The following is a 26,734-nucleotide window of genomic DNA, read 5'->3' on the forward strand; positions in this document are numbered from 1 at the left end:
GTTTAACTTATGCCAACCAAAATCATGCTATAAACTTTTTTCTGTATATTCACTGGTCCTCAGCGGGCCACCATACACTCAAATACATTCATAGTGAATGGCTTTACGCTCCCACTCCTCATAGGAACCAGCCCGACCTTATTTTGGATTTTAAATTATAACTTGCATTAATAGTGGTATTATATAAATATACTAAAAGTACTTAGCTTCTAGTAGAATGTTGTACAGGGAGATTGTGTCTAAGAATCAACATGTTTCGCCCGTTAAGTTCATTGGGCTTTATCAAGATATATGCTCCCTAAAAAAGAAAACAAGAAACCTTAGTACCCATACTGACATATAAATAGTGCCACCTTAATACATCTGAGTCATATAAAAACCTCTATAACTCCCACTCTCACCTTTAGATAAACCTGCAGCCACCATTGCACAATTGTGGAATGGCGGCCCGGCTTAATGTCACGTGTTTTATACGTGCCCGCCCCCGACGTAAACTCCCTGTCATTACGGGTGGATGACGTCAGGCGCTGGGAACGATGCTATAGTTATCAACACTTAAGGATATAGATAACCCTAAAAGGTGGCAAGAAGACCACCCCCATGTATACATTCAACCCTCAAAGCAGCGATGACCATTCCAGCTCCGTGTTTAACCCTGTGGGAACAACGGTGTTTAAACGATAAATCCACCGTTGCTCTAACATATTCAATCTCCTTTCCCAATCCCCCTCCTGTTGAGTAACATCCATACTATCAATGACCCTCCACCGTAATTGTTGGACACTATGACTTTTATCCAAACAATGTTGAACAATGGGGGCCTGAACGGCAGCCGTGTTGATCCGCGATTTGTGCTCATTGAGGCGGATATTTATCGCCCTCTTAGTGCGTCCCACATACACTAAATTACAGGGGCATATAATGACGTCGGGGGCGGGCACGTATAAAACACGTGACATTAAGCCGGGCCGCCATTCCACAATTGTGCAATGGTGGCTGCAGGTTTATCTAAAGGTGAGAGTGGGAGTTATAGAGGTTTTTATATGACTCAGATGTATTAAGGTGGCACTATTTATATGTCAGTATGGGTACTAAGGTTTCTTGTTTTCTTTTTTAGGGAGCATATATCTTGATAAAGCCCAATGAACTTAACGGGCGAAACATGTTGATTCTTAGACACAATCTCCCTGTACAACATTCTACTAGAAGCTAAGTACTTTTAGTATATTTATATAATACCACTATTAATGCAAGTTATAATTTAAAATCCAAAATAAGGTCGGGCTGGTTCCTATGAGGAGTGGGAGCGTAAAGCCATTCACTATGAATGTATTTGAGTGTATGGTGGCCCGCTGAGGACCAGTGAATATACAGAAAAAAGTTTATTAAATGAAGTTGATTAAAGCTGCTAGATAACTTCTTCCAGCTGAATTTCTATATTAGTTCATATCTTCATTTTCCAGTGGATTAATCGAGTGCCAGAGTTCACACAACCAAAATCATGCTGGCATTACTAACATGGCCGCGGCGTTCTAAACAGAATTAAAGAACCCTAGACCTAACTCACTTGGGGGGCCTATCCACCAATCAGGGGCTATAAAAAAATCACCCAATCAGGAGCTAAAAAATTCAACCAATCGGAAGCTAGAAAAATTGTAACTCTTACTAAGACCTTCCCACAGACAACTATGCAGCCAATATCATCCATTCACTTGTTTCATTTAAACCCTGAGGAACCATAGTATTTAATTTGAACATCTAACGGAGCTCTTTAAGGTTTAAAGTATGCTCTATGTTCCCACCCTCCCACCCAACCTGTACAGTATCCTAGACGAAGAAAATTTACGTGATCCACACCAACACGGATTTACCAGGGGAAGGTCCTGCTAAACTAATCTGATTGACTTCTTTGACTGGGTGACCAGTCATCTGGATGCCGGGGAGTCCCTGGACGTGATATATTTGGACTTCAGCAAAGCTTTTGATAGCGTCCCACACCGCAGGCTGTTGAACAAACTAAAATCGATGGGATTGGGGGATACATTCACTACATGGGTAAAGGATTGGCTAGATGGTAGGATTCAAAGGGTGATGGTAAACGGTACCCCCTCCAAAACGTCAGCTGTGACGAGTGGAGTACCTCAGGGCTCCGTCTTAGGGCCGATTCTATTCAATTTATTCATAGGAGATTTGACCCAAGGGCTTAGAGGAAAAATATCACTGTTTGCCGACGACGCCAAACTATGCAACATAGTAGGCAAAAGCAGTGTGCCTGACTTTATGACGCAGGACCTACAGCAGTTGGAACAGTGGTCATCAACTTGGCAGCTAAACTTCAATGCTAAAAAATGTAAAGTAATGCACCTAGGCAAAAAAAATCCCCACAGAACTTACACACTAAATGGTGAAACCTTGTCCAGGACCACAATAGAACGTGATTTAGGAGTGATCATTAGCGATGATATGAAGGCTGCCAATCAGGTGGAGAAGGCTTCGTCCAGGGCAAGACAAATGATGGGCTGCATCCGTAGGGGTTTTGTCAGCAGAAAACCTGAAGTCATAATGTCACTGTACAGATCCATGGTGAGACCTCATCTCGAGTATTGTGTTCAATTCTGGAGACCACACTACCGGAAAGATGTGTTGAGAATTGAATCGGTTCAGCGAATGGCTACCAGGATGGTCTTGGGGCTCAGGGATCTCACGTATGAAGAAAGACTAAAAAAACTGCGGATGTACTCACTGGAGGAGCGAAGAGAGAGGGGGGACATGATTGAGACCTTTAAGTATATCACGGGGCATATAGAGATGAAAGATGATATCTTCAGTCTTACAGGGCCCTCGATTACCAGAGGACACTCGCTGAAAATCAGGGGAGGGAAATTTCAAGGTGATGCTAGAAAGTACTTCTTCACCGAAAGGGTGGTCGATCATTGGAATGAGCTGCCTCAGCAGGTGATTGAGGCCAACAGCGTGTCAGATTTTAAGAGAAAATGGGATATTCACATGGGATCAATAGGGGAGTAAAAGTCAGGAGTGGGTCATTGGCATGGGCAGACTCGATGGGCTATAGCCCTTTTCTGCCGTCAATTTCTATGTTTCTATGTTTCTATCGATTATTCTCCATTTGAGATCTGACAGGGAATGTTTAAACAAAGTCCAATGATGGACCAACGGAGCTGTTTCACTGCCCATAATTATTCTGACTTGTGTTCATTAAGTCTAATATTGATAGAGTGTATTGTTTGACCAATATAGATTTATGACAGGGACATTGGATCATATAAATGATGTGTGCATATTTACAATCCATCTTTGTTTTGGCAAAATATGTTTTACCTTATCTGTGGGTGATTCCAACTAACACCAGTGATGGCATACTCGCACCATTGGCATCGGCCACATGTATAGTGGCCCTTCTCTTGAGTATTATTCTGCTCCTTTTTCAATTTTATAAGTTCACCTAAATTTTTTGCTCGTTTGTATGCAAATATTGGAGCATCATATTTAGGGCCCAATATCAATTTTGCCACATGCTAGTGTTTGAGAATAATACCTTTTATATTCAAAGCCAGGGTGGAAAATTGTTGAACATATACCTAAGAGTTCTCTTCTGTTGGTGGTTGATTATATTCTAGAAGCAAAGTCCGATTTGCGAAGCTTGATGTATAACATGTTTCGGATATCCCTTCCGATAAAAACACTGTTTCATAATGTGGGCTTGAATTTTATACTCTTCGCGTGAATAACAAATTCTGCAAAGATGCAGAAACTGTTCAGGAGGCTATCCTTAAATTTACACAGATGAAAGCTGTGATACCTGAGCAGACTATTTCTGTCAGTAGGTTTCCGAAATATTGTTGTAAGCAGTCTGCCCTGAATTTTCATGATTTTCAAGTCCAGAAATGATATTTCATCCTTGTCCATAGTTGCTGAGAACTGGATATTGATTTCAATCTGATTAATCCATTCAATGAATTCATTATATTTTTCAAGAGTGGATGTCCAGATGCAGAAAATGTCATCCAGATAACGCTTCCATAGAATAACATGTTGGAACTGTGGAGACTGATATAAACAAGATTCCTCCAGCCTGGTCATGTACAAAGTTGCTAAAGCAGGCACCAGTGAGGACCCCATTGCTATTCGGTGTATTTGGCGAAAAAAAGATTTTATTAAACCAAAAGTTGCTCTTAGTGAGCACTAAGGTGGCCAATTCCATCAAAAAGAAGGAAGGTATTCTCTTACAGTAAGTTTGTCTGTCAGATATCCCTCTTAGTAAATCCAAGGCACAATCAGTTGGTATCATTGTATATAATGCCTTGACATCCAGCGTTACCAGCAGCCAATCTGTCTGGACATCCTTCACTTCATCCAATAACTTAATCATATGAGTGCTATCTTTTACATGCAATTTTATTTACAATACTTCTTGTAAAAATAAATCCAAAAATTTGGAAAGTGGCTCCAACACTGAATATTTCATTAATATGATGGCTTGCCCTGGGGGCGAAGACAAACATTTATGTATTTTCAGCAAAAAGTAGATTCTTGGAGTTTTCTGAAAGGGAGTTTGCAGAAAATCTGCCTCTTTACTAGTTAATATTTTAGACTTGAAAGCTCGGGAAACGATGTGTGAAATTTCGTATTTCAAATCCATAATGGGATCTTCCTCTATACAACAATAAAAATGAGGATCCTCAATCTGTCTTATGGCCTCATTTAAATAATATACCAAAACTATTTGACTCATTTCTAACTGTCAATGATAACCTGAGTAAACTTCCACTCAGAACAATATAGACAATCCAATAGGAATTCTGATTCCACCTCCTCAAAACAAGTCAGAGGTGTTGGGATTCTTCATCATTCCCCACAATTGGAAAGTACTAAATTTGTATTTTTGATTTATCTTATTTTCTTTTCCCTTTATTTATACCTTATTAATAATTTATAGCTTAATTATAGCTTATTTATAATTTAAATATAGATTTAAAAGTGCATTACTTATCTTAAATCCTTATCGGTTCCCCTTCCCGACGTGTTTCATTACTCTTTTTCAAGGTCGGGGGAACTAGAAAGTAACACACACACAATAGGTTATTCTACTCAATTTTCATAACTACATACAATATCTCTAAAACAGAGGAGTATTCTTAATACTTCCCTCACCATAAGGGTAATCCTAGACCATATTATTACTGCCGCTGGCATCAAGAAAGATGGCCGCGGCGTTTGTTCAGAGCGTTATATAGATCCCTCCCCCACAGTCACGTCAAGTCTCCTAGCAACCCAAAGAGTCATACATTCAAAACAAAAGGCTCCTGTTTAAATCAAAAGTCTACTTGGGCCATCCAATCCGAGGCTTCATTTAGCCCAGATGGGGCCATGGTTTGCAGCTGAAACATCCAGCGCAATTCCCTCAGATTTAAAGTACGCTCGATGTTTCCTCCCTCCCACCCAACAGTGATCTTATCCAATATCCTCCATTTATGGCCCTTCAAACTATGTTTACATAGCTTCCAATGTCTAACTAGAGGAGAGGCTTCACAGCTCATGGTCACTCTAGATTTATGCTCAGTTAAGCGGATCTTTATAGCCCTAGTGGTGCGACCCACATACAATTTTGGCCACGGGCATTGAATTAAGTATATAACATAGTAGGAGTTACAGTTAGTATTGTATCTGGCAGTATATTGGGTACCTAAAATGGGGTGAGTCCAAGTCTCACCTGCCAACACATACGGACACCACTGGCATTGGCCACAAGGTTCATGACTCCCCTTACTTTTGATTGGTATATCCCTACAAATGTAGTGACCTAAGCATTCTCCTAGGTTCTTCCCCCGATGGTATGAGCATATGGGGTACTCAAGCAAGGTAGGGATGGCAAGTTGAACAATATGCCAGTGGTTTCGTACCATGCGGGCAATCTCTAGGGCATGGGTGGAGAAGTTTTGTACAAAAGTTACCGATTCAAGATCATACAAAACTTCTCCACCCATGCCTAGAGGGAGTCATGAACCTTGTGGCCAATGCCAGTGGTGTCCGTATGTGTTGGCAGGTGAGACTTGGACTCACCCCATTTTAGGTACCCAATATACTGCCAGATACAATACTAACTGTAACTCTGACTATGTTATATACTTAATTCAATGCCCGTGGCCAAAATTGTATGTGGGTCGCACCACTAGGGCTATAAAGATCCACTTAACTGAGCATAAATCTAGAGTGAACATGAGCTGTGAAGCCTCTCCTCTAGTTAGACATTGGAGGCTATGTAAACATAGTTTGAAGGATCTTAAATGGAGGATATTGGATAAGATCACTGTTGGGTGGGAGAGAGGAAACATCGAGCGTACTTTAAATCTGAGGGAATTGCGCTGGATGTTTCAGCTGCAAACCATGGCCCCATCCGGGCTAAATGAAGCCTCGGATTGGATGGCCCAAGTAGACTTTTGATTTAAACAGGGGCCTTTTGTTTTGAATGTATGACTCTTTGGGTTGCTAGGAGACTTGACGTGACGGTGGGGGAGAGATCTATATAACGCTCTGAACAAACGTTGCGGCCATCTTTCTTGATGCCAGCGGCAGTAATAATATGGTCTAGGATTACCCTTTTCTTATGGTGAGTGAAATATTAAGAATACTCGTCTGTTTTAGAGATATTGTATGTAGTTATGAAAATTGAGTAGAATAACCTATTGTGTGTGTTTTACTTTCTAGTTCCCCCAACCTTGAAAAAGAGTAACGAAACGCGTCGGGAAGGGGAACCGATAAGGATTTAAGATAAGTGATGCACTATTAAATCTATACTTAAATTATAAATAAGCTATAATTAAGCTATAAATTATTAATAAGGTATAAATAAAGGGAAAAGAAAATAAGATAAATCAAAAATACAAATTTAGTTCTTTCCAATTGTGGGGAATGATGAAGAATCCCAACACCTCTGACTCATTTTGAGGAGGTGTAATCAGAATTCCCATTGGATTGTCTATATTGTTCTCATTTAAATAAGCCTGTTGGAATTGAACTACAATCGCTCCACCCTTGTCAGCCCTAGAAATAAGCAAAGATTCATTCCTTCTCAATTCTCTCAAGGCTGATCTTTTCTCACCAGTCAAGTTGTCAATTAAATCCATCCTAATTCTTTCCATCTCTTCAATGTCCTGTAGAACCAAATCCTTAAACGTACTTAAATTAGGATGAATAGGCAAAGGGGGACACCAACCCAATCTTCTTGATATTAAGGACTGATCTTCCACTAGAATCATCTCTAAAAAATGAACTTTTATGTGTAGAGAACGTACAAATCTATAAACGGCCAGTCGAGTTTCAAATGCATCGTAGGACATCGCTGGAACAAATATCAATAAAGACTGCTGATTTGCTGTTAACCTGACACCTGAGATATTTACTACGGTTAAAGATACCTCTGTTGAGATCATGTCTGCGGACCTTCATAACTCTTGCCTTGAGGTTGAAAACCCACTCTGTGGCCTCGATTGCCGCGATATCATTGCCAACCTTGCTGGCCCTGGGGAAAAGAAATGTTCAGGTTAGCAGCATTTAGCTTATGCCAACCAAAATCATGCTGGGATTACTAACGTGGCCGCAGCATTCTAAACAGAATTAAAGAACCCTAGAGTTAAACCACATGGGGGGCCCATCCACCAATCAGGGGCTGTAAAAAAATCATCCAAATCAGGAGCTAAAAAATTCAACCATTCAGAAGCTAGAAAAATCGTAACTCTTACTAAGACCTACCCACAGAAAACTATGCAGTTAATGTCATCCATTCACTTGTTTCATTTAAATCCTGAGGAACCATAGTATTTAATTTGAACATCCAACGGAGCTCTTTAAGGTTTAAAGGGTTCTTTAATTCTGTTTAGAACACCGCGGTCATGTTGGTAATCCCGGCATGATTTTGGTTGGCATAAGTTAAACGCTGATAGCCTGAACATTTCTGATAAGCCAGTACATAATTTATAGTAATTTGTGACTGTAGGCTTAGATGGTAATGTGAACCTAATAGGTATTATTTTTTTCAGCACTTTCTCCAACCCTGAAGAAGAATGAAATGCGTCGGTGGGGAATGAAACAGCAATGATTCAAAAGCTAAGTCTCAGTTTTCACAAGAATTTATAAATTTATGAACATATTTATAAGATTGATTTTAAGAAAAGCACTGGCATTTTAATAAGGAAATGAAACAAAACATCATATAAAATAAACTAGAATTCACAAAATTATAATTTGATATATATGAATTAACAAACACCGGTTTTTAAGTTCTGATGAGGACAGTCACCACACAGGCTCTCTTGTTGAGAGTTCAAGTGTGGCACTCTGAGGAACTTCGGTGGAACATATAACTATACAAGAATTTATTATTTAAGTTTTTTGAGTAAGATGGTGGACATAATGGCTCTGGGAGATCCTTGATAAAGCAAATTGTTGCAAAACATGTCGGATCATGTAACCCAGTAGCATGATAAGCTAAGTATACAACTTATTTGAACATTTTTAAATAGAATAATCTCAAGGAAACTTCTAAAAAGAGCACAGTTAAAAAGTTAAAAAAGTTAATTGCAAAAAAAGAGTGTGATCCAATGAGGAATGAAAACACCAGTATTCCCACCGATATTGAACACTACTAAGAGTGGAGGAGGTATACCTGAGGCCACATTTGTTACATTTGAAATATATGAGAGTATGTTTAAAAATTTGTAATTCTACGGAGGGGAACGCTGGATATTTTGGATGCTTTTGGGAAAGCATTGGAGAGTTGTGTTAAATGATTCCCAACCATAAATGAAATAGATTTAAATAGTGCCATCTTTAGTGTGATATTAAATTAAGCCATCCTTTGCTCAAATATTAATAATTTATTTTTTTCATATTGGGTTTTCTACTGTTCCTTTCAGGTCTCAGCAGAATCACATAGCACTTAGGGAAAAAGATACAGCCCAAAAGTCCAGCACTGGAGGCCAGGATAGCAAATACTTCCACCGCTACCATATATTTGCCCTTAGTGCTCAGATATGTTGGGATGAAAGAGATCCAGACATTGCAAAACACTAGCATGCTGAAAGTGATGTACTTGGCCTCATTGAACCTGTCAGGTAGATTCCTTGCTAGGAAAGCTACGATGAAGCTGATGCCAGCCAAAAATCCTAGATAACCCAATACACAGTAAAATGCAACTATTGAACCTTCATTACATTCACTCAATATTGTTCCAATTTCTGATCCCATGTTAAGATATGGGAATGGGGGAGCAGTGCTCAACCAGACAAGACACACAGCAGTTTGAATAAGGGTACAGGAAAGGACTATAGAAACTGAGATCCTGGAACCCATCCACTTTCGGAGCTTGCTTCCAGGCTTGGTGGCATGAAAGGCCATGACTACAGTGATGGTCTTTGCCAATATGGAGGAGAGAGCGATGGAGAACATGATGCCAAAGGTAGTCTGTCGGAGAATACAAGTCAATTTGTCAGGATGACCAATGAATACCAAGGAGCAGAGGAAGCAGAGCATGAGGGAGATGAGGAGAATGTAACTGAGTTCCCGGTTGTTGGCTTTCACTATCGGGGTATCTTTGTAATGAATGAAGAGCCCCAAAATAACAACATTAATGAGAAATAAGAAAAGACAGATGAAAGTCAACGTTAACCCCAAAGGTTCTTCATAAGATAGAAAAATTATCACTTTTGGGATGCAGGCATCTCTCTTCTGATTGGGCCATTGGTCCTCTGGGCATTTTGTACAGGTGTCCATATCTGAGAATGAAAAAATATTGCCCAATCTCATAAATAACGTCAGTTATATGACAGCAAATAAACACTTCTTTATTATAAGGCATGTTTCAGAATGACAGACTGCAGAAACATTAAACATGTAATAGAGAATCAGCTTATTGCTTATGCAATCATGTACAGTATCTCTCTAAGAGGTACTTGAAATGTATTGAAAAAAAGCACCCCAGTGCACAAATAAAAATCTCAAATCAGGAAATTATTCCTGCTAGGGGATTCCATCATTAGAGGCATTAACTTTGGAACAAAGTTGAAGGAGCCCAAAATTGTATTTATTTGAAGGATTTATATTCAACACAATCAGTAAGTTTCCAGGTATATTACAGTACTACATAAATAATTTAAGATGCGTTTTATCTAAAAAAATTTCTTCCTTACTTTGGCCCTTTCATTCTTTCAATTATACATTACAGTTTCTCCTCAGCTACCGTCCCTATCGCGTGGAAAACTTCTATAGTCACACCAATAATAAAAAACATCAAATCCAATCAAGATGATCCATCCAATTATCGCCCCATTTCAAATATACCTTTTTTAATGAAATTGACCGAAAAACTTGTCTTTGAACAGCTTTCAGAATTCATCGAATCATCTAATGCGTTACACCCCAACCAAACCGGTTTTCGAAAATATCACAGCACTGAACACTCTATGATAGGTCTCGTTACTAACATACATTACTTTCTCGACCATCATAAATCTGTTGCACTCTTTTCTCTAGACCTATCTGCAGCTTTCGATACTGTAGATCACGAACTTCTTCTTAATCGACTGCAATCATTAGGAATAGAAGGCCAAGTCCTAAAATGGTTAACATCTTATTTATCGGATCGAACCTCTAGAGTAAAATTCAACGAAACCTTTTCTGAAAATTTCTCAACAGCATTCGGTGTTCCACAAGGTTCTATATTGTCTCCTCTTCTATTTAACATCTTCCTATCCCCGCTTATCACGATTTCACAGTCATTAGGCTTTACAACATTTTCATACGCAGATGACATCCAACTCATGCATCCTCTCAACCCAGAAAATACAGAAGAAATAAAAACAATTAATGATAAACTAGAAATAATAAAAGACTGGTTAAGCAATAACAAATTGGTTTTAAACACCCAAAAAACAAAAACAATGCTTTTCACTTGGAAAGGAGACATACTTCAAAAAATACCATTTACTCTTGACAACACTCCTATAGAAACGGTCACTAAGCTTAAAATTCTTGGTGTGACAATTGATACTGATCTTTCATTTCATAACCATATTAGCGAAATAGTTAAAACATGTTTTTACAGATTACGGCTTTTACGATCCATTTCTACTTTTTTAGATTCTAAATCACTCAATATCTTAGTTCATTCTCTTATCATTTCTAAATTGGACTACTGTAATTCTCTTCTAATTAACATAACACAAAAAGAAAACAGACGTCTCCAAATCATCCAAAATATATCAGTCAAGTTAATTCACAATGCTAAAAAATTCGACCATGTCACTCCTTTACTTATCAAATCACACTGGCTCCCCATAACTCATAGAATAACTTTTAAAGTTTTATTTTTGGTATACAAAACACTGAGCTTCAACGAACCCCAATTTATAGCAAAAATGATTATCCCATACAGACCATCTCGCTCCCTAAGATCCTCTTCATCACAACTGCTCTCTATTCCATCGCTTAGAATAATAGGCACACGACGCAATGATATGTTCTCCGTGAAAGCCCCTACATTATGGAACTCTCTTCCAAATTTTATTAAAAATGAAACAGACCTTGTCTCTTTTAAGAAAATTTTAAAGACATATTTATTTCAAGATGCTTTTGATGCATGAAAAGTAATACTTCAGGTTTCCATATTCTTTTTTTCTATTAAAACCCGCTACTACCCAATGTATTTTCCCATTGATGTTAAATTCTAAATATAAAAATTGTAACTTTTCCCCTCCTCCCCAACCTTTCTTGTCTGTCCTATGTTATTTGTCTTTTGTTAGAAATTTTTTGTTACTCTAATTGTATTACCACATCCTTGTGGTTTTTAAAATGTACATCGCTTAGATATTGTTATAAGCGATTCATCAAATGAATATTAAACTTGAAACTTGAAACTTGATGCGAAATAACAAAATTTTCAGGGGTAGCAAGTATAGGGTGGGATGAGATGTATAAGGATATAATCATGTTAGAGACAAGACAAGGTACAATTAGCTAAGTAATTTCAACTCTCAGGTTAAGGTTCTAGCTTTATAGCCTAACCCTTCAATTTCTGCTTAGTGATTTTCCATCACCAATTAATAGGTGGTATAGGCATCTTTAAACAGATGTGTTTTTACTGAGGTTCTAAATGCCTTAAGGTTAGATATCAACTGAATTTGTTCTGAGAGCAGGTTCTACCTCTGGGGACTCTTAATGTAAAAAAAGAGTTCCTAGATCCTTCAAGGTGGATTTTTTTCAGTGGAGGGTATGTCAAGGAGGATAGTGGTCGAGTAGGTTGATGGATATGTAGTGTGGATGCCAGTAATGGAGATAACATACCCATTATGCTTTGACAACCAGAATCACGGCTTTACTGTATGTCAGATGCAATACTCTATTGGCAGCCAGTATGAATACATCAATGTTGGTGTGATATGCTCATGCCTTGGGATATTATGAATCAACCCAGCTACAGTAATTTGTACAGATTGCAGAGTTTTTGGCTGTTTTGGGGAAACTCCCATTAGTAAAGCATTGCATTAGTCAAAGAGTAGTATGATGGTGCATTGGACAACAAGTCTGAAATTCTCAACAGATAATACTCTCTTCAGGGGTTTGATAATTTTCAGTTCAAAAAGATTTTCTTCAGTACATGAGAGAGATGGTTTTTCATTTTAGAACAGGGTCAAGGATTACTCTGAGAAATTCTAAGTGTTTAGTCAGTTGGATCTCAATATTTCTATTGAAATGCCTTCCAGAATCCTCAACTACCAGGAGTTCCAAGAAAATACTATAATTCTGATGGCGTTATCCACCTAGGAACAAATTATGGGACCAATATCCCACTTACAGTGCAGAAAGCTTTTTGGGAGATGGAAGAGGTGTTAAAACCTTTTGTTCTGTGTTCACAGAAGAAAATCCTGGAGAAGGACCACTATTGGTTGGCAAAGTTATACATGAGAATGAAGTGGATACTGCACTATTCATGGAAGGAAGTGTTTATGAACAACTTGAAATATTGAAGTTAAACAAAGACATGGAACCAGATGGGATCCATCCCAGGATATTAAAGGAACTTAGAGAGGTTCAAGTGAGTTTTCAAAGATTTGTTCAACAAATACTTGAAGTTGAGAGTGGGATTGGAGAAAAGTGAATGAAATCTCTCTTCACAAAAGTGGTCACAAAAATGATGCGGGAAACTACAAGTAAATAAACCTCACTTCAGTTACTGGAAAAATCATGGAAGTGTTGCTGAAGGAAAAATATAGTGAATTTCTAGAATATACTTCAAAAACCAAGGGATTTACCAATAAAAAATATGACTCAAATACAAAATAATTGTTAAATTGGTTTTCTTCGTTAAACCACCACCGGATAGTATGTTGCACTTAAGGCTCGATCAATAAATACACTCAAAAATTAAATAAGGGGTTTCAGTACAGGCTCAATCATCCCCACGAGTAACCTAAAGCCCCGGGCAGGTATTCATAAGTGACTAGCACTTAGACAGAAGTCTAAATAAATCCTGCCCCATACATCATAATACCCTCAATTTTATGCACGTGAACCTTTATGAATAAATATAAAGTGCAAACGTGCATCCGGTGTGGAAACAAAGAAAATGTAAAGGTGTTTCAAAAAAACCCCAAAAAACAATTATAATAAGGGAAACAAAATATCAATAACATCCCCACATCCATGTGCAGCGGAGTGGGGTTTACTGCATAACAATATCGTGTTTTTTGCCCCTAGACCAGAGCATTTACTGCTGTTTTCAATTCTCCCTCCTGACAAAGAATATCGAAACAGGGCCTGTCGAGCGGAGATACAGTGTTCATATGAATTGTCCACAGGACACGGAGATTCCAGCTGTTTGAGCTAAGTTATTTATTTTATTATGAATGGAGATTTAATACTGATTTGAACTGCAATATATGAACTGATCAATCTAGCTAACCCAGCTGGACAAATCATTTATTTATTTACTTATTTATTCACCAAATTGGAAACACATTATAGTATTTTAAGATGGACTTTAATATGAATTGCTGAAACAGTCCTTTGCATTTTCATATGATTTTTGGAAGTTTTGAAAGTATGTGGTTTTGAATGTGGGGATGTTATCGATATTTTGTTTCCATTATTATCATTGTTTTTGGGGGGGGGTTTTTGAAACACCTTTACATTTTCTTTGTTCCCACACTGGATGCACATTTGCACTTTATATTTATCTTCAAGGTTAAGCCCATAAAATTGAGGGTATTATGATGTACGGGGCAGGATTTATTTAGACTTCTGTCTAAGTGCTAGTCACTTATGAATACCTGCCCGGGTTTTTGGTTATTCGTGGGGATTATTGAGCCCGTACTGAAACCCCATATTTAATTTTTGAGTGTATTTATTGATCGAGCCTTAAATGCAACTTACTATCCGGTGGTGGTTTAATGAAGAAAACAATTTACCAATTATTTTGTATTTGACTAGAATATACTTGACAGGTGAGGAGTAGTGGCTCGTGGACAGTAGGGGGTGATGTTTATGGGACGGTAATGGAATAGACATGATAGTGCAGTATTTTTGTGGAGTTTTTTTTACAAAAGTGCCTGCTTTTCGTATGATTCTGGGTAATTCTAGTTAGATACAAACATATGTGTTAGTTAAGGACACGCCCAATAGAAACGGATGACAAACAGGTGAATAAAAATTTAAATATAAATGTAGCTAAAGCCAGAAAAACACAATACAGATTAATATAAGGGAAAGAATGGTGTTCTTTTTATGTACTTTGCTGTTGGGCCAGATCATGGAGGAAATCATAAGAGTTACATGGAATCCATCTTGGTTCTCTGTCTTTATCTATATCTTCTCAGTCTTGGAATCCATTTTGTGTTCCAAGTCTTTGTTCTCAGCAGCATGGTGTTAATACCACATGTGCTTTAGACGGGTAAAGGAAGATAACGTGTCCCAAACTAAGATATAACAGGAATTAAATATAGTTTTGAATGAAAATTATGTATGGAAGGCTTGGCCAAGCAAGTATAAATGAAGCAAATGAAGTATGTGAGTGTATGCCTGTGTATTGAACAAAAGAATGGGTTTTGAAAAAACATATTATATATCTTTGCAACCTAAAGAAATCCTAAAGCAACATCTGGAAGTAATTAAGTCAGAGACTCCTGCTCTAACATAGGAAGGCTTGTGTGTGAGATTGTCAGCTCAGGGGGAGGCCAGCCCCTCCTCCTCCTCCAGGCTAAGGCTATGTAATTTGAACCTGTCAATTTAGGGAGAGTTTTTTTCCTCTAAGGCTGACAACTTTTCAGCACTGTGTGTGGATGAAACTTAGCTGACAAGCAAGCTGACCAATTTTCAGCAACCTGTTAATAATTGTAGGTTCTCTTGAATATGTTATAATGTTAATTCAGAAATCAAAAGTAATTTTCTAAAACTTTGTCTAATTTTGAAACGTAAAGGAATTTTCTTTGTCTAACTTTTAAGACCACCTCCTTTGTTAATTGTTATTGGTTGAGATACTGATGATATCACAATAAGCCAAAAGTATATAATAGAGCGACTGGAGATATTGAGGTGAGCTCATTATTAGAAGGCCAGCATTTGGCAACTATAACGATCTCCCATTAGCGCAACTGTTAATGCAAATTATTTTGAATTTCATAATGGAAAAATAGAAACAATAATTCAATAAATCTTAATTATAATTTTTTAAATCTTGTGCTGGTGTCATTTTGCATGTTTTATTATTTTTCAAACCGTGAACTTTTAGAGGCGTCGATGTCCCTTGCTCACATGCTAAAGCTAGGATCCAGAGTGGTGAATTAGATTAGAAACTGGTTCATACATAGATGCCAGAGGATGGTGGAATATTGGCATTCATGTGGAGGAAGGAAAGGATCGGTACTGGGGCTGATTCTATTCAATATGTTAATGAGCACCTTTATGAGGGTTAGAAGGTAAGGTTTGCCTTTTTGCTCATGATACCAACATTTGTAACAGAGTGGACACCTCAGAGGGAGTGTAAAACATGAAAAAAGGACCTGTAAACGTTAGAAGAATGGTTTAATATTTGGCAATTAAAATTCAATGCAAAGAAGTGTAGAGTGATAAATTTGGGAAATAGAAATTTGAGGAGGTGTATGTGCTAAGAAGCAAAAGGCTGATATGCTCATATGGGGAGAGGGACCATAGGGTGATAAAAACATAGTAACATAGTAGATGACGGCAGATAAAGACCCGAATGGTCCATCCAGTCTGCCCAACCTGATTCAATTTAAATTTTTTTAATTTTATCTTCTTAGCTATTTCTAGGCAAGAATCCAAAGCTTTACCCGGTACTGTGCTTGGGTTCCAAATGCCGAAATCTCTGTTAAGACTTACTCCAGCCCATCTACACCCTCCCAGCCATTGAAGCCCTCCCCAGCCCATCCTCCACCAAACGGCCATATACAGACACAGACCGTGCAAGTTAGCCCAGTACTGGCCTTAGTTCAATATTTAATCTTATTTTCTGATTCTAGACCCTTTGTGTTCAACCCACGCTTCTTTGAACTCAGTCACAGTTTTACTCTCCACCACCTCTCTCGGGAGCGCATTTCAGGCATCCACCACCCTCTTCGTAAAGTAGAATTTCCTAACATTGTTCTTGAATCTACCATCCCTCAACCTTAAATTATGTTCTCTGGTTTTACCATTTTCCTTTCTCTGAAAAAGATTTTGTTCTACGTTAATACCCTTCAAGTATTTGAACGTCTGAATCATATCTCCCCTGTCTCTCCTTTCCTCTAGGGTATACATATTCAGGGCTTCCAGTCTCTCCTCATATGTCTTCTGGTGCAAGCCTCCTATCATTTTCGTCACCTTCCTCTGGACCGCCTCAAGTCTTCTTACGTCCTTCGCCAGATATGGTCTCCAAAATTGAACACAATACTCCAAGTGGCGCCTCACCAATGACCTGTACAGGGGCATCAACACCTTCTTCCTTCCACTGACTACGCCTCTGTTTATACAGCCCAGCATCCTTGTGGCTGCAGCCACTGCCTTGTCACACTGTTTTTTCACCTTTAGATCTTCAGACACTATCACCCCAAGGTCCCTCTCCCCGTCTGTGCATATCAGCTTCTCTCCTCCCAGCATATACGGTTCCTTCCTATTATTAGTCCCCAAATGCATTACTCTGCATTTCTTTACATTGAATTTTAGTTGCCAGGCATTAGACCATTCCTCTAACTTTTGCAGATCCTTTTTCATCTTTTCCACTCCCTCTTCGGTGTCTACTCTGTTACAAATCTTGGTATCATCTGCAAAAAGGCACACTTTTCCTTCTAACCCTTCAGCAATGTCACTCTCAAACATATTGAACAGGATTGGCCCCAGCACTTATCCCTGAGGGACTCCACTCCTCACCTTTCCTTCCTTCGAACGACTTCCATTAACCACAACCCTCTGGCGTCTGTCCGACAGCCAGTTTCTGACCCAGTTCACCACTTTGGGTCCTAACTTCAGCCCTTCAAGTTTGTTCAACAGCCTCCTATGAGGAACTGTATCAAAGGCTTTGCTGAAATCCAAGTAAATTACATCTAGCATATGTCCTTGATCCAGCTCTCTGGTCACCCAATCAAAAAATTCAATCAGGTTCATTTGGCATGATTTATCTTTTGTAAAGCCATGTTGCCTCATATCCTGTAACCCATTAGATTCAAGGAAGTACACAATCCTTTCTTTCAGCAAAACTTCCATTATTTTTCCAACAACTGAAGTAACATAGTAACATAGTAGATGACGGCAGATAAAGACCCGAATGGTCCATCCAGTCTGCCCAACCTAATTCAATTTAAATTTTTAAATTTATTTTATTTTATTAAATTTTTCTTCTTAGCTATTTCTGGGCAAAAATCCAAAGCTTTACCCGGTACTGTGCTTGGATTCCAACTGCCATAATCTCTGTTAAGACTTACTCCAGCCCATCTACACCCTCCCAGCCATTGAAGCCCTCCCCTGCCCATCCTCCTCCAAACAGCCATACACAGACACAGACCGTGCAAGTCTGCCCAGTAATTGGCTTATTTCAATATTTAATATTATTTTCTGATTCTAAATCTTCTGTGTTCATCCCATGCTTCTTTGAACTCAGTCACAATTTTACTCTCCACCACCTCTCTCGGGAGCGCATTCCAGGAATCCACTAACCTCTCCGTAAAGTAGAATTTCCTAGCATTGCCCCTGAATCAACCACCCCTCAACCTCAAATTATGTCCTCTGGTTTTACCATTTTCCTTTCTCTGGAAAAGATTTTGTTCTACGTTAATACCCTTCAAGTATTTGAACGTCTGAATCATATCTCCCCAGTCTCTCCTTTCCTCTAGGGTATACATATTCAGGGCTTCCAGTCTCTCCTCATATGTCTTCTGGCGCAAGCCTCCTATCATTTTCGTCGCCCTCCTCTGGACCGCCTCAAGTCTTCTTACGTCTTTCACCAGATATGGTCTCCAAAACTGAACACAATACTCCAAGTGGGGCCTCACCAATGTCCTGTACAGGGGCATCAACACCTTCTTCCTTCTACTGACCACGCCTCTCTTTATACAGCCCAGCATCCTTCTGGCAGCAGCCACTGCCTTGTCACACTGTTTTTTCGACTTTAGATCTTCGGACACTATCACCCCAAGGTCCCTCTCCCCGTCGGTGCATATCAGCTTCTCTCCTCCTAGCATATACGGTTCCTTCCTATTATTAAACCCCAAATGCATTACTCTGCATTTCTTTGCATTGAATTTTAGTTGCCAGGCATTAGACCATTCCTCTAACTTTTGCAGATCCTTTTTCATATTTTCCACTCCCTCCCTCTGTTACAAATCTTGGTATCATCTGCAAAAAGGCACACTTTTCCTTCTAACCCTTCAGCAATGTCACTCACATACATATTGAACAGGATTGGCCCCAGCACCGAGCCCTGAGGGACTCCACTAGTCACCTTTCCTTCCTTCGAGCGACTTCCATTAACCACCACCCTCTGACGTCTGTCCGACAGCCAGTTTCTGACCCAGTTCTCCACTTTGGGTCCTAACTTCAGCCCTTCAAGTTTGTTCAAAAACCTCCTATGAGGAACTGTATCAAAGGCTTTGCTGAAATCCAAGTAAATTACATCTAGCATATGTCCTCGATCCAGCTCTCTGGTCACCCAATCAAAAAATTCAATCAGGTTCGTTTGGCACGATTTACCTTTTGTAAAGCCATGTTGCCTCGGATCCTGTAACCCATTAGATTCAAGGAAGTACACTATCCTTTCTTTCAGCAACACTTCCATTATTTTTCCAATAACTGAAGTGAGGCTCACTGGCTTCATCCCTGTGACTACTTTTATGAATAGGGACCATATCCCCTCTCCTCCAATCCCCAGGAAGCACTCCCGTCTCCAGAGATTTGTTGAACAAGTCTTTAATAGGACTTGCCAGAATCTCTCTGAGCTCCCTTAGTATCCTGGGATGGATCCCGTCTGGTCCCATCGCTTTGTCCACCTTCAGTTTTTCAAGTTGCTCATAAACATCCTCCTCCATGAACGGCGCAGAATCTACTCCATTTTCTCATGTAACTTTGCCAGACAATCTCGGTCCTTCTCCAGGATTTTGTTCTGTGAACACAGAACAGAAGTATTTGTTTAGCACATTTGCTTTCTCCTCATCACTCTCCACATATTTATTCCCAGCATCTTTTAGCCTAGCAATTCCATTTTTTATCTTCCTCCTTTCACTAATATATCTGAAAAAATTTTTGTCTCCCTTTTTTACATTTTTAGCCATTTGTTCTTCCGCCTGTGCCTTCGCCAAACGTATCTCTCTCTTGGCTTCTTTCAGTTTCACCCTGTAGTCCTTTCTGCTCTCCTCTTCTTGGGTTTTTTTTATATTTCATGAACGCCAACTCTTTCGCCTTTATTTTCTCAGCCACTAGGTTGGAGAACCATATCGGCTTCCTTTTTCTCTTGTTTTTATTGATTTTCTTCACATAAAGGTCCGTAGCCATTTTAATTACTCCTTTCAGCTTAGACCACTGTCTTTCCACTTCTTTTATGTCCTCCCATTCTAACAGCTCTTTCTTCAGGTACTCTCCCATAGCATTAAAGTCCGTACGTTTGAAATCTAGGACTTTAAGTATCGTGCGGCCGCTCTCCACTTTAGCCGTTATATCAAACCAAACCGTTTGATGATCGCTACTTCCCAGGTGAGCACCCACTCGAACATTAGAGATACTCTCTCCATTTGTGAGGACGAGATCCAATATTGCTTTTTCCCTTGTGGGTTCCGCCACCATTTGTCTGAGCAGAGCATCTTGAAAGGCATCCACAATCTCCCTACTTCTTTCCGATTATGCAGACGGAACATTCCAGTCTGCATCCAGCAGGTTGAAATCTCCCAACAGCAGAACCTCCTCTTTCCTTCCAAACTTTTGGATATCCACAATCAGATCCTTATCAATTTGCTGAGATTGAGTCGGAGGTCTGTAGACTACACCCACATAGATAGAAGTTCCATCTTCTCTTTTCAGAGCAATCCATATCGCTTCTTCCTCTCCCCAGATCCCTTGCATTTTGGTCGCTTGGATATTGATCATTACATAGAGAGCTACTCCTCCACCTTTATGACCATCTCTGTCCTTCCTAAAAAGATTATATCCCGGTATGTTTGCATCCCATCCATGTGATTCACTGAACCATGTCTCAGTGATAGCAACAATATCTAGATCTGCCTCTAACATCAGGGCTTGCAGATCATGAACTTTGTTGCTTAGACTGCGAGCATTTGTGGTCATCGCTTTCCAGCTATTTTTCAGCGATAATCTCCTTTTTCGTATGGATTTTTGTGTCGTTTCACTTTCCGTTGCAATACTAAGAAATGAGTTGCTGATATTGCTTATGTTGCTGCCTTTACTACTATCACATCTTTTCTTTTACTGGGGGTGGTCTCTATAATTGTCCTTCGTACATACACCACCCCCACCTTCTAGTTTAAATGCCTAGAAAAATATTGTCTAAATTTCTCTGCAAGGTTTCTTTTTCCCGCTGTAGTATTATGTAGCCCATCAGTGCAATATAGTTTCTTGTCCTTCCATGTATTTCCCCATCCTCCTATGTACCTGAAGCCTTCTTGATGACACCAGGCTTTGAGCCATCTATTAAAGTCCTCTGTGTTTTTCATTCTTTGCTCCCCTTTTCCATAAGCAGGCAGTATTTCAGAAAAAGCTAAAGTCTTTACAAAAGGTTTCACGCCCTCACCAAGCTCCCGAAAAGCTTTCTGTGCTGCAAGTGTGGAGTTGTTGGCCAGGTCATTTGTTCCCAGATGGATGACAACATCAGTGTTAAAATCCTTAGTTTCTTCCTTAATTATAGTCTGTATTTGCCTGGAACTCCTGGTAGGTGAGGATCCTGGAAGACATTTCACTATTTTGGTCTCCTCGCCTTGTGTTCCAAGGTTAATTCCTCTGATGATGGAATCCCCCAACAGTAATAGTTTTCTGTTTTTGGCCTTTTTATTTGTGCTTAGGGTGTGTTTGCTCTCATGAGTTACCTTCATTGGTTCCAGTCCCACCTCCCTTCTGTTTTCTTGAGCATCGCAGTGCACTAGTGGAGCGAAGGAATTCTGTAGAGGTAATATTAGTGAAGGTGGATGTTTCTGTGTTACATGTCGCAGTCTTCCTGAGCCTACTGTGACCCATTCATTCCTGGGCTGTTTTATTCTTTGAGATAGAGGTGGTAAGTAGGTATGATTTTGTGGAGTGATGAAAGCTGCTTTAATTGTATTCAATTCCTGTTTAAGTTTGCAGAGCTCCTCCTTAATACTAGCAAGTTGAAGACAGATGGGGCAAGCCTTAAGCCTCCAAATAGTATGTCTTAGAATTAAAGCGCCACAGTGATTGCATAGAATAAAGGTCATCTTTGATTGGTTGTGAAGTGATTTGTTTTGAGTAGTCCTGATTATATGGGTCTCTATATATGGTGGGACTATAAGTCTTACCCTTATTCCTATGAAGAGGAAGAGGAACTAAGATTTAACAAAGGAAAGAGAAGGGTTTATTTTTTTGTGCTTTTGTGTTTTTTTTAAAGTAAGAAACAGGTAGTAGAAGAGAAATTAAGCAGATATAATGCTGAAAACCAGTGAAAGGAGCAGAATATGAAATGCTGAACAACTTATCTTATTGAAGTTCACAGACAGCCTTGTTCACAGCAATGTCCCAATGATAATGCAATTAACCTTAGAAGTAAAACAGAGCCCCTCCCTTCTCCACCTAATCAGACACAATGGCTAAAAACTAGTGAGTCAGAAATATAGGCTCTATACCACCTAAAACACAGTATTTTAAACAGAAATGCAGGTTCTATAACAAATCAGTGGCTACCCTAAAACACAGGATTTATAACAGGATTTTCCCTACTTTAGTCACCCTGAGCCACAGGCACCAGGATTTAATTAGAGTTAGCAAAGTCTTACCCTTATTCCTATGAAGAGGAAGAGGAAATAAGATTTAACAGAGGAAAGAGAAGGGTTTATTTTTTTGTGCTTTTTTTTAAAGTAAGAAACAGGTAGGAGAAGAGAAATTAAGCAGATATAATGCTGAAAACCAGTGAAAGGAGCAGAATATGAAATGTTGAGCAACTTATCTTATTGAAGTTCACAGACAGCCTTGTTCACAGCAATGTCCCAAAGATAATGCAATAGTGTTTAAGGATCTGAAGGTGACAAAATGGTGTGACAAGGCAGTGGCTGTAGCCAGAAGGATGCTAGGCTATATAGAGACAGGGGTATAACAAGCAGAAGAAAAGAGGTGTTCATGCCCCGGCTCATTTTTGGAGGCCGTATCTGGCTAAGGATATAAGACAACTTAAAGCAGTCTGGAGGAAGGTAAAAAAGTCATATGAGAAGAAACTGGAAGATCTGAATATGTATACTATAAAGGAGAGGAAAGACAGGGAAGATATGATAAATGGTTTAAATATGTTCTTGAAAGTTATTAATATAGAACCATATGTTTTCTAGAGAATGGTGGTAGACTTACAGTAGGTGTAAAGTTAGGAAATTATTTTTCATGGAGAGGGTAGTTGATGAATGGAATGCCCTCCAGAGAGAGGTAGTAGAGAAGAAAACATTGGCAAAATTCAAAAAAGCATGGGATGAACACAGAGGCTCTCTGTTTTTTAAAATGAATGTATAAATTGAAGAACTAAGGTAAGTACTGGGCAGATTTGCACAGCCAATTTGGTTGAAGATAGGTTGGGGAGGGCTTCATCAGGAACTCCAATAATTTGGAAAATGAGGACAGTGCTAGCAGACGTTTAAGATCTATATCCTGATAACTGAAAGCTGGCTTAAAGATAATGATGCAGTCACATTAGTCATGACATGCCTCTCAGGCTATCAAGCATTAGCATGCTCTCATACATACAAAAAAGGATGAGGAGTAGCAGTCATTTTAAAATCAAACTTCATACCAAGAATGATAGACCTTATCACACTAAATTGCATTGAATGCCTCACCTTCTCCACTGGTCATACCGGAAGCCACACTTTTACCCTGATCTACAGAGCCCCAAGCTTCCCCATGAATGCTCTAGATGTCCTCATAACAGTCATAAGAACATAAGAATAGCCTTACTGGGTCTGTTCAATGGTCCAGCAAGCCCAGTAGTCCGTTCTCACTGTGGCCAATCCTGGACCCTAGTACCTGGCCTAAACGCAAGGAGTAGCATTCCATGCCACCAATCCAAGGCAAGCAGTAGCAATAGATTCCCCCATGTCTTTCTCAATAACAGTCATCCCCAAGCTAGTTATCTCCCACCAATGAATCACCATCCTTTATGACTTCGACTTTACAAACTATCACAAGCTTACAAACTATCCCAAGACAACCAGGACACCAGCAAATTTCATAACAACAAGACCATACTATCAGAACTCCAGGCCTTTGTTGACAGACAGAATACCCTCTCCCCTTACCAAGTTGGGTTCAGAAAATTCCATAGCACAGAAACAGTCCTAGCGGACATTATTGATGACTGATGGAACATACTAGACAAAGGAAATGATGGGCTACTGATCTTACTAGACCTCAGTACCATCGATCACTCCACCTCGATACCATCAATCACCCCTGCCTCCTCACCAGACTTGCAAATATTGGAATCAACAATTGAGCACTCCTATGGTTCTCATCATTCCTGAACCATAGGACCCAAAGTGTACTACTAACATATACTCTATCACAACCTAAACCAATAAAATATGGAGTACCGCAGAATGCCTGCCCCTCTGCTATTCAACCTCTATATCAAAACAGTGATAAACATCACCTTAAAATACCAAATAAAGATCCATTCATTTTCCATTGACAACTGTTCCTACTACTAGGCTCAAACCAAGATGTTCAAGTCTCCAAACTGCACAACTGCCTCTCAGAAATAAAAGACTGGATGATCCAAAACAAGATGTAACTAAATGTGGCAATAAAATAAGTTCCTCTGGATATGGAGAGGAATTCCAAACTCACCTGCCCATTAATCTCTTGGAAATTGGCCACTTTGATGACCAAGGGCAAAGTATGTAGCCCAGGGGTGATCCTTGATGGCAATCTTTTGCTCTTTGATCATATCTCCCAAATAGTATCTGCTTCATTCTACTACTTCTGGCAGCTGCGGAAAATATCAGACGATACTTCTCAGAACCAGACTTCTCTCAGCTACTCTATGCCTTCATACTCTCCCTTATGGACTACTGCAATGCACTCCTAAATGGGCTCACTACAAAATACTCCATCAACTACAATGATTGCAAAATGCTGACATCCAAGTCCTAAAGAATCTCCACAAATGAGACCCAATCACCCTGGCATTGCGTTCTGCCCACTGGCAAACCATATGTATTTAAAGTCCTAGTATTGGTCTACAAAATCTTCTATAATATGGTATCAGCCTATATGGCCTCCAAAATTCTGCCCAATGTCCTAAACTGACTACTTCACTCGCAAGAAGAAAAGCAATTATATAGAAACATAGAAACCTGATGGCAGATAGAAGCCAAGTGGCCCATCTACTCTGCTTATCCAAATGGCCCATCTAGTCTGCCCTTTATCACTTTCTCTCTCTCTGAGATATCCCACCTGCCTATTCCAGGCCCTTTTGAATTCAGACAATCTCTGTCTCCACCACCTCTTCTGGGTGACTGTTTCATGCATCTACCACTCTTTCCATAAAAAAGTATTTCCTCAGATTACTCCAGAGCCTATCACCTCTTAAGTTCATCCTAAACCCTCTGATTGCAGAGTTTCCTTTCAAATGAAAGAGACTCGACTCATGCACATTTACATTACATAGGTATTTAAACATCTCTATCATATCACCCCTCTCCCACCTTTCCTCCAAAGTATACAGATTGAGATCTTTAAGTCTGTTGCCATATGCCTTATAATGAAGACCACATACCATTTTAGTAGCCTTCCTCTGGACCGACTGTACCCTTCACTTTGAGAATGCCCAGAAATGATCTTACTGCACCTCTAGAAAAAACTACCTATACACATAAGATTACTAGAAGGTCTATGGATCTTCAGGAAGGCAATAAAAGCTCAACTCTTCCCCTGGCCCTTTAAGAGAGTGCATCTATCCAACTTCACAGATCATCTGACAAAGGACCCTGACCTTCCTTTGTCTTGAATCTCCATGTTCTGTCATTTAATATTTGACCATACTATGCCATACTATGACCAATATATGACCATACTATTCGCCATCTTTGTCCTACTATACTATATGCCATGTTTGCATTCAATGTTTGCCATTCCATGTCTTCCATGCTTCTTTTCATCATGTATACTTGCCCTACCATTTTCCAAGTTGTATTATACTATATTAGCCATGCTTTGTAATACTGTGTGTACTATGCTGTTTTGCTGAGCTATGCTCACCATACCATGTTTTGTCATATTATATTTCTACCATGCTTTGTTAACTATGTTTTGCTCTTTTGTCAGACAATGTTTACCATGTTATGAGAGTGTGGTGCAGTAGTTGCAATTGCAGCCTTGGCACCCTGACTTTGTGGGTTCAAACCTGCACTGCTCCTTGTGACAATGGATGTGTTACCTGATCCCCCATGGTCTCAGGTACATTAGATAGATTGTGAGCCCATCAGGACAGACAGGGAAAAATGCTTGAGTTCCTCAATAAATTCATGTAAGCCATTCGAAGTTCCCCTGGGAGAACAGTACAGAAAATTGAATAAATAAAATAAAGACAGTACTGTGTGGACTTCTACAGTCAATGGTCCAGAAATATCAAAGAAAAATGCAATTTATTTTAATCATGAATTTATAATGCTTTTAACTATTAGGCAAACTGGGTGGACTGTTCAGGTCTTTATCTGCTGTCATTTACAATGTGTCACTCCTATTGTGTAAGATGCCATATATCTTACACAATAGGAGTGTGATTAGTTTTGCTAGTGATATCCAGTTCATATTTTTAGAGTAGACCTAGGGTATTCCAACTAGAGCATGTGAAAACCCATTTTACATAGACCACTGAGATTGCAAGTTAGATGGCCAGATCAGGACCTTCTCAATTCTGGTGAAGTTTTTGAAAACCAAAGAAGAAGCAGAATGAGGCTGGTCTTCAATCAAATCACACTTTAATAGCAACCAATGTAGCATATACAAAATTACA

The 26,734-nt window shown here is 39.3% G+C and overlaps 1 protein-coding gene across 1 annotated transcript in view; it reads right to left on the reverse strand.

The window, feature by feature from the left end:
- Window positions 1-3,776: 3,776 nt before the first annotated feature.
- LOC117346292 (vomeronasal type-2 receptor 26-like) overlaps window positions 3,777-26,734 on the reverse strand; it is a 45,182-nt gene continuing 22,224 nt past the window's right edge. The window contains exons 5-6 of the mRNA XM_033915691.1: window positions 8,922-9,791; window positions 3,777-3,871 (exon numbers count right to left, since the gene is read on the reverse strand). Coding sequence (XP_033771582.1) covers window positions 3,777-3,871; window positions 8,922-9,791 — 965 coding nt within the window. The remainder of the gene's footprint in view (window positions 3,872-8,921; window positions 9,792-26,734) is intronic.

Source organism: Geotrypetes seraphini, chromosome 12 (genome assembly GCF_902459505.1).
Source record: "Geotrypetes seraphini chromosome 12, aGeoSer1.1, whole genome shotgun sequence".
NCBI lineage: Eukaryota > Metazoa > Chordata > Amphibia > Gymnophiona > Dermophiidae > Geotrypetes > Geotrypetes seraphini.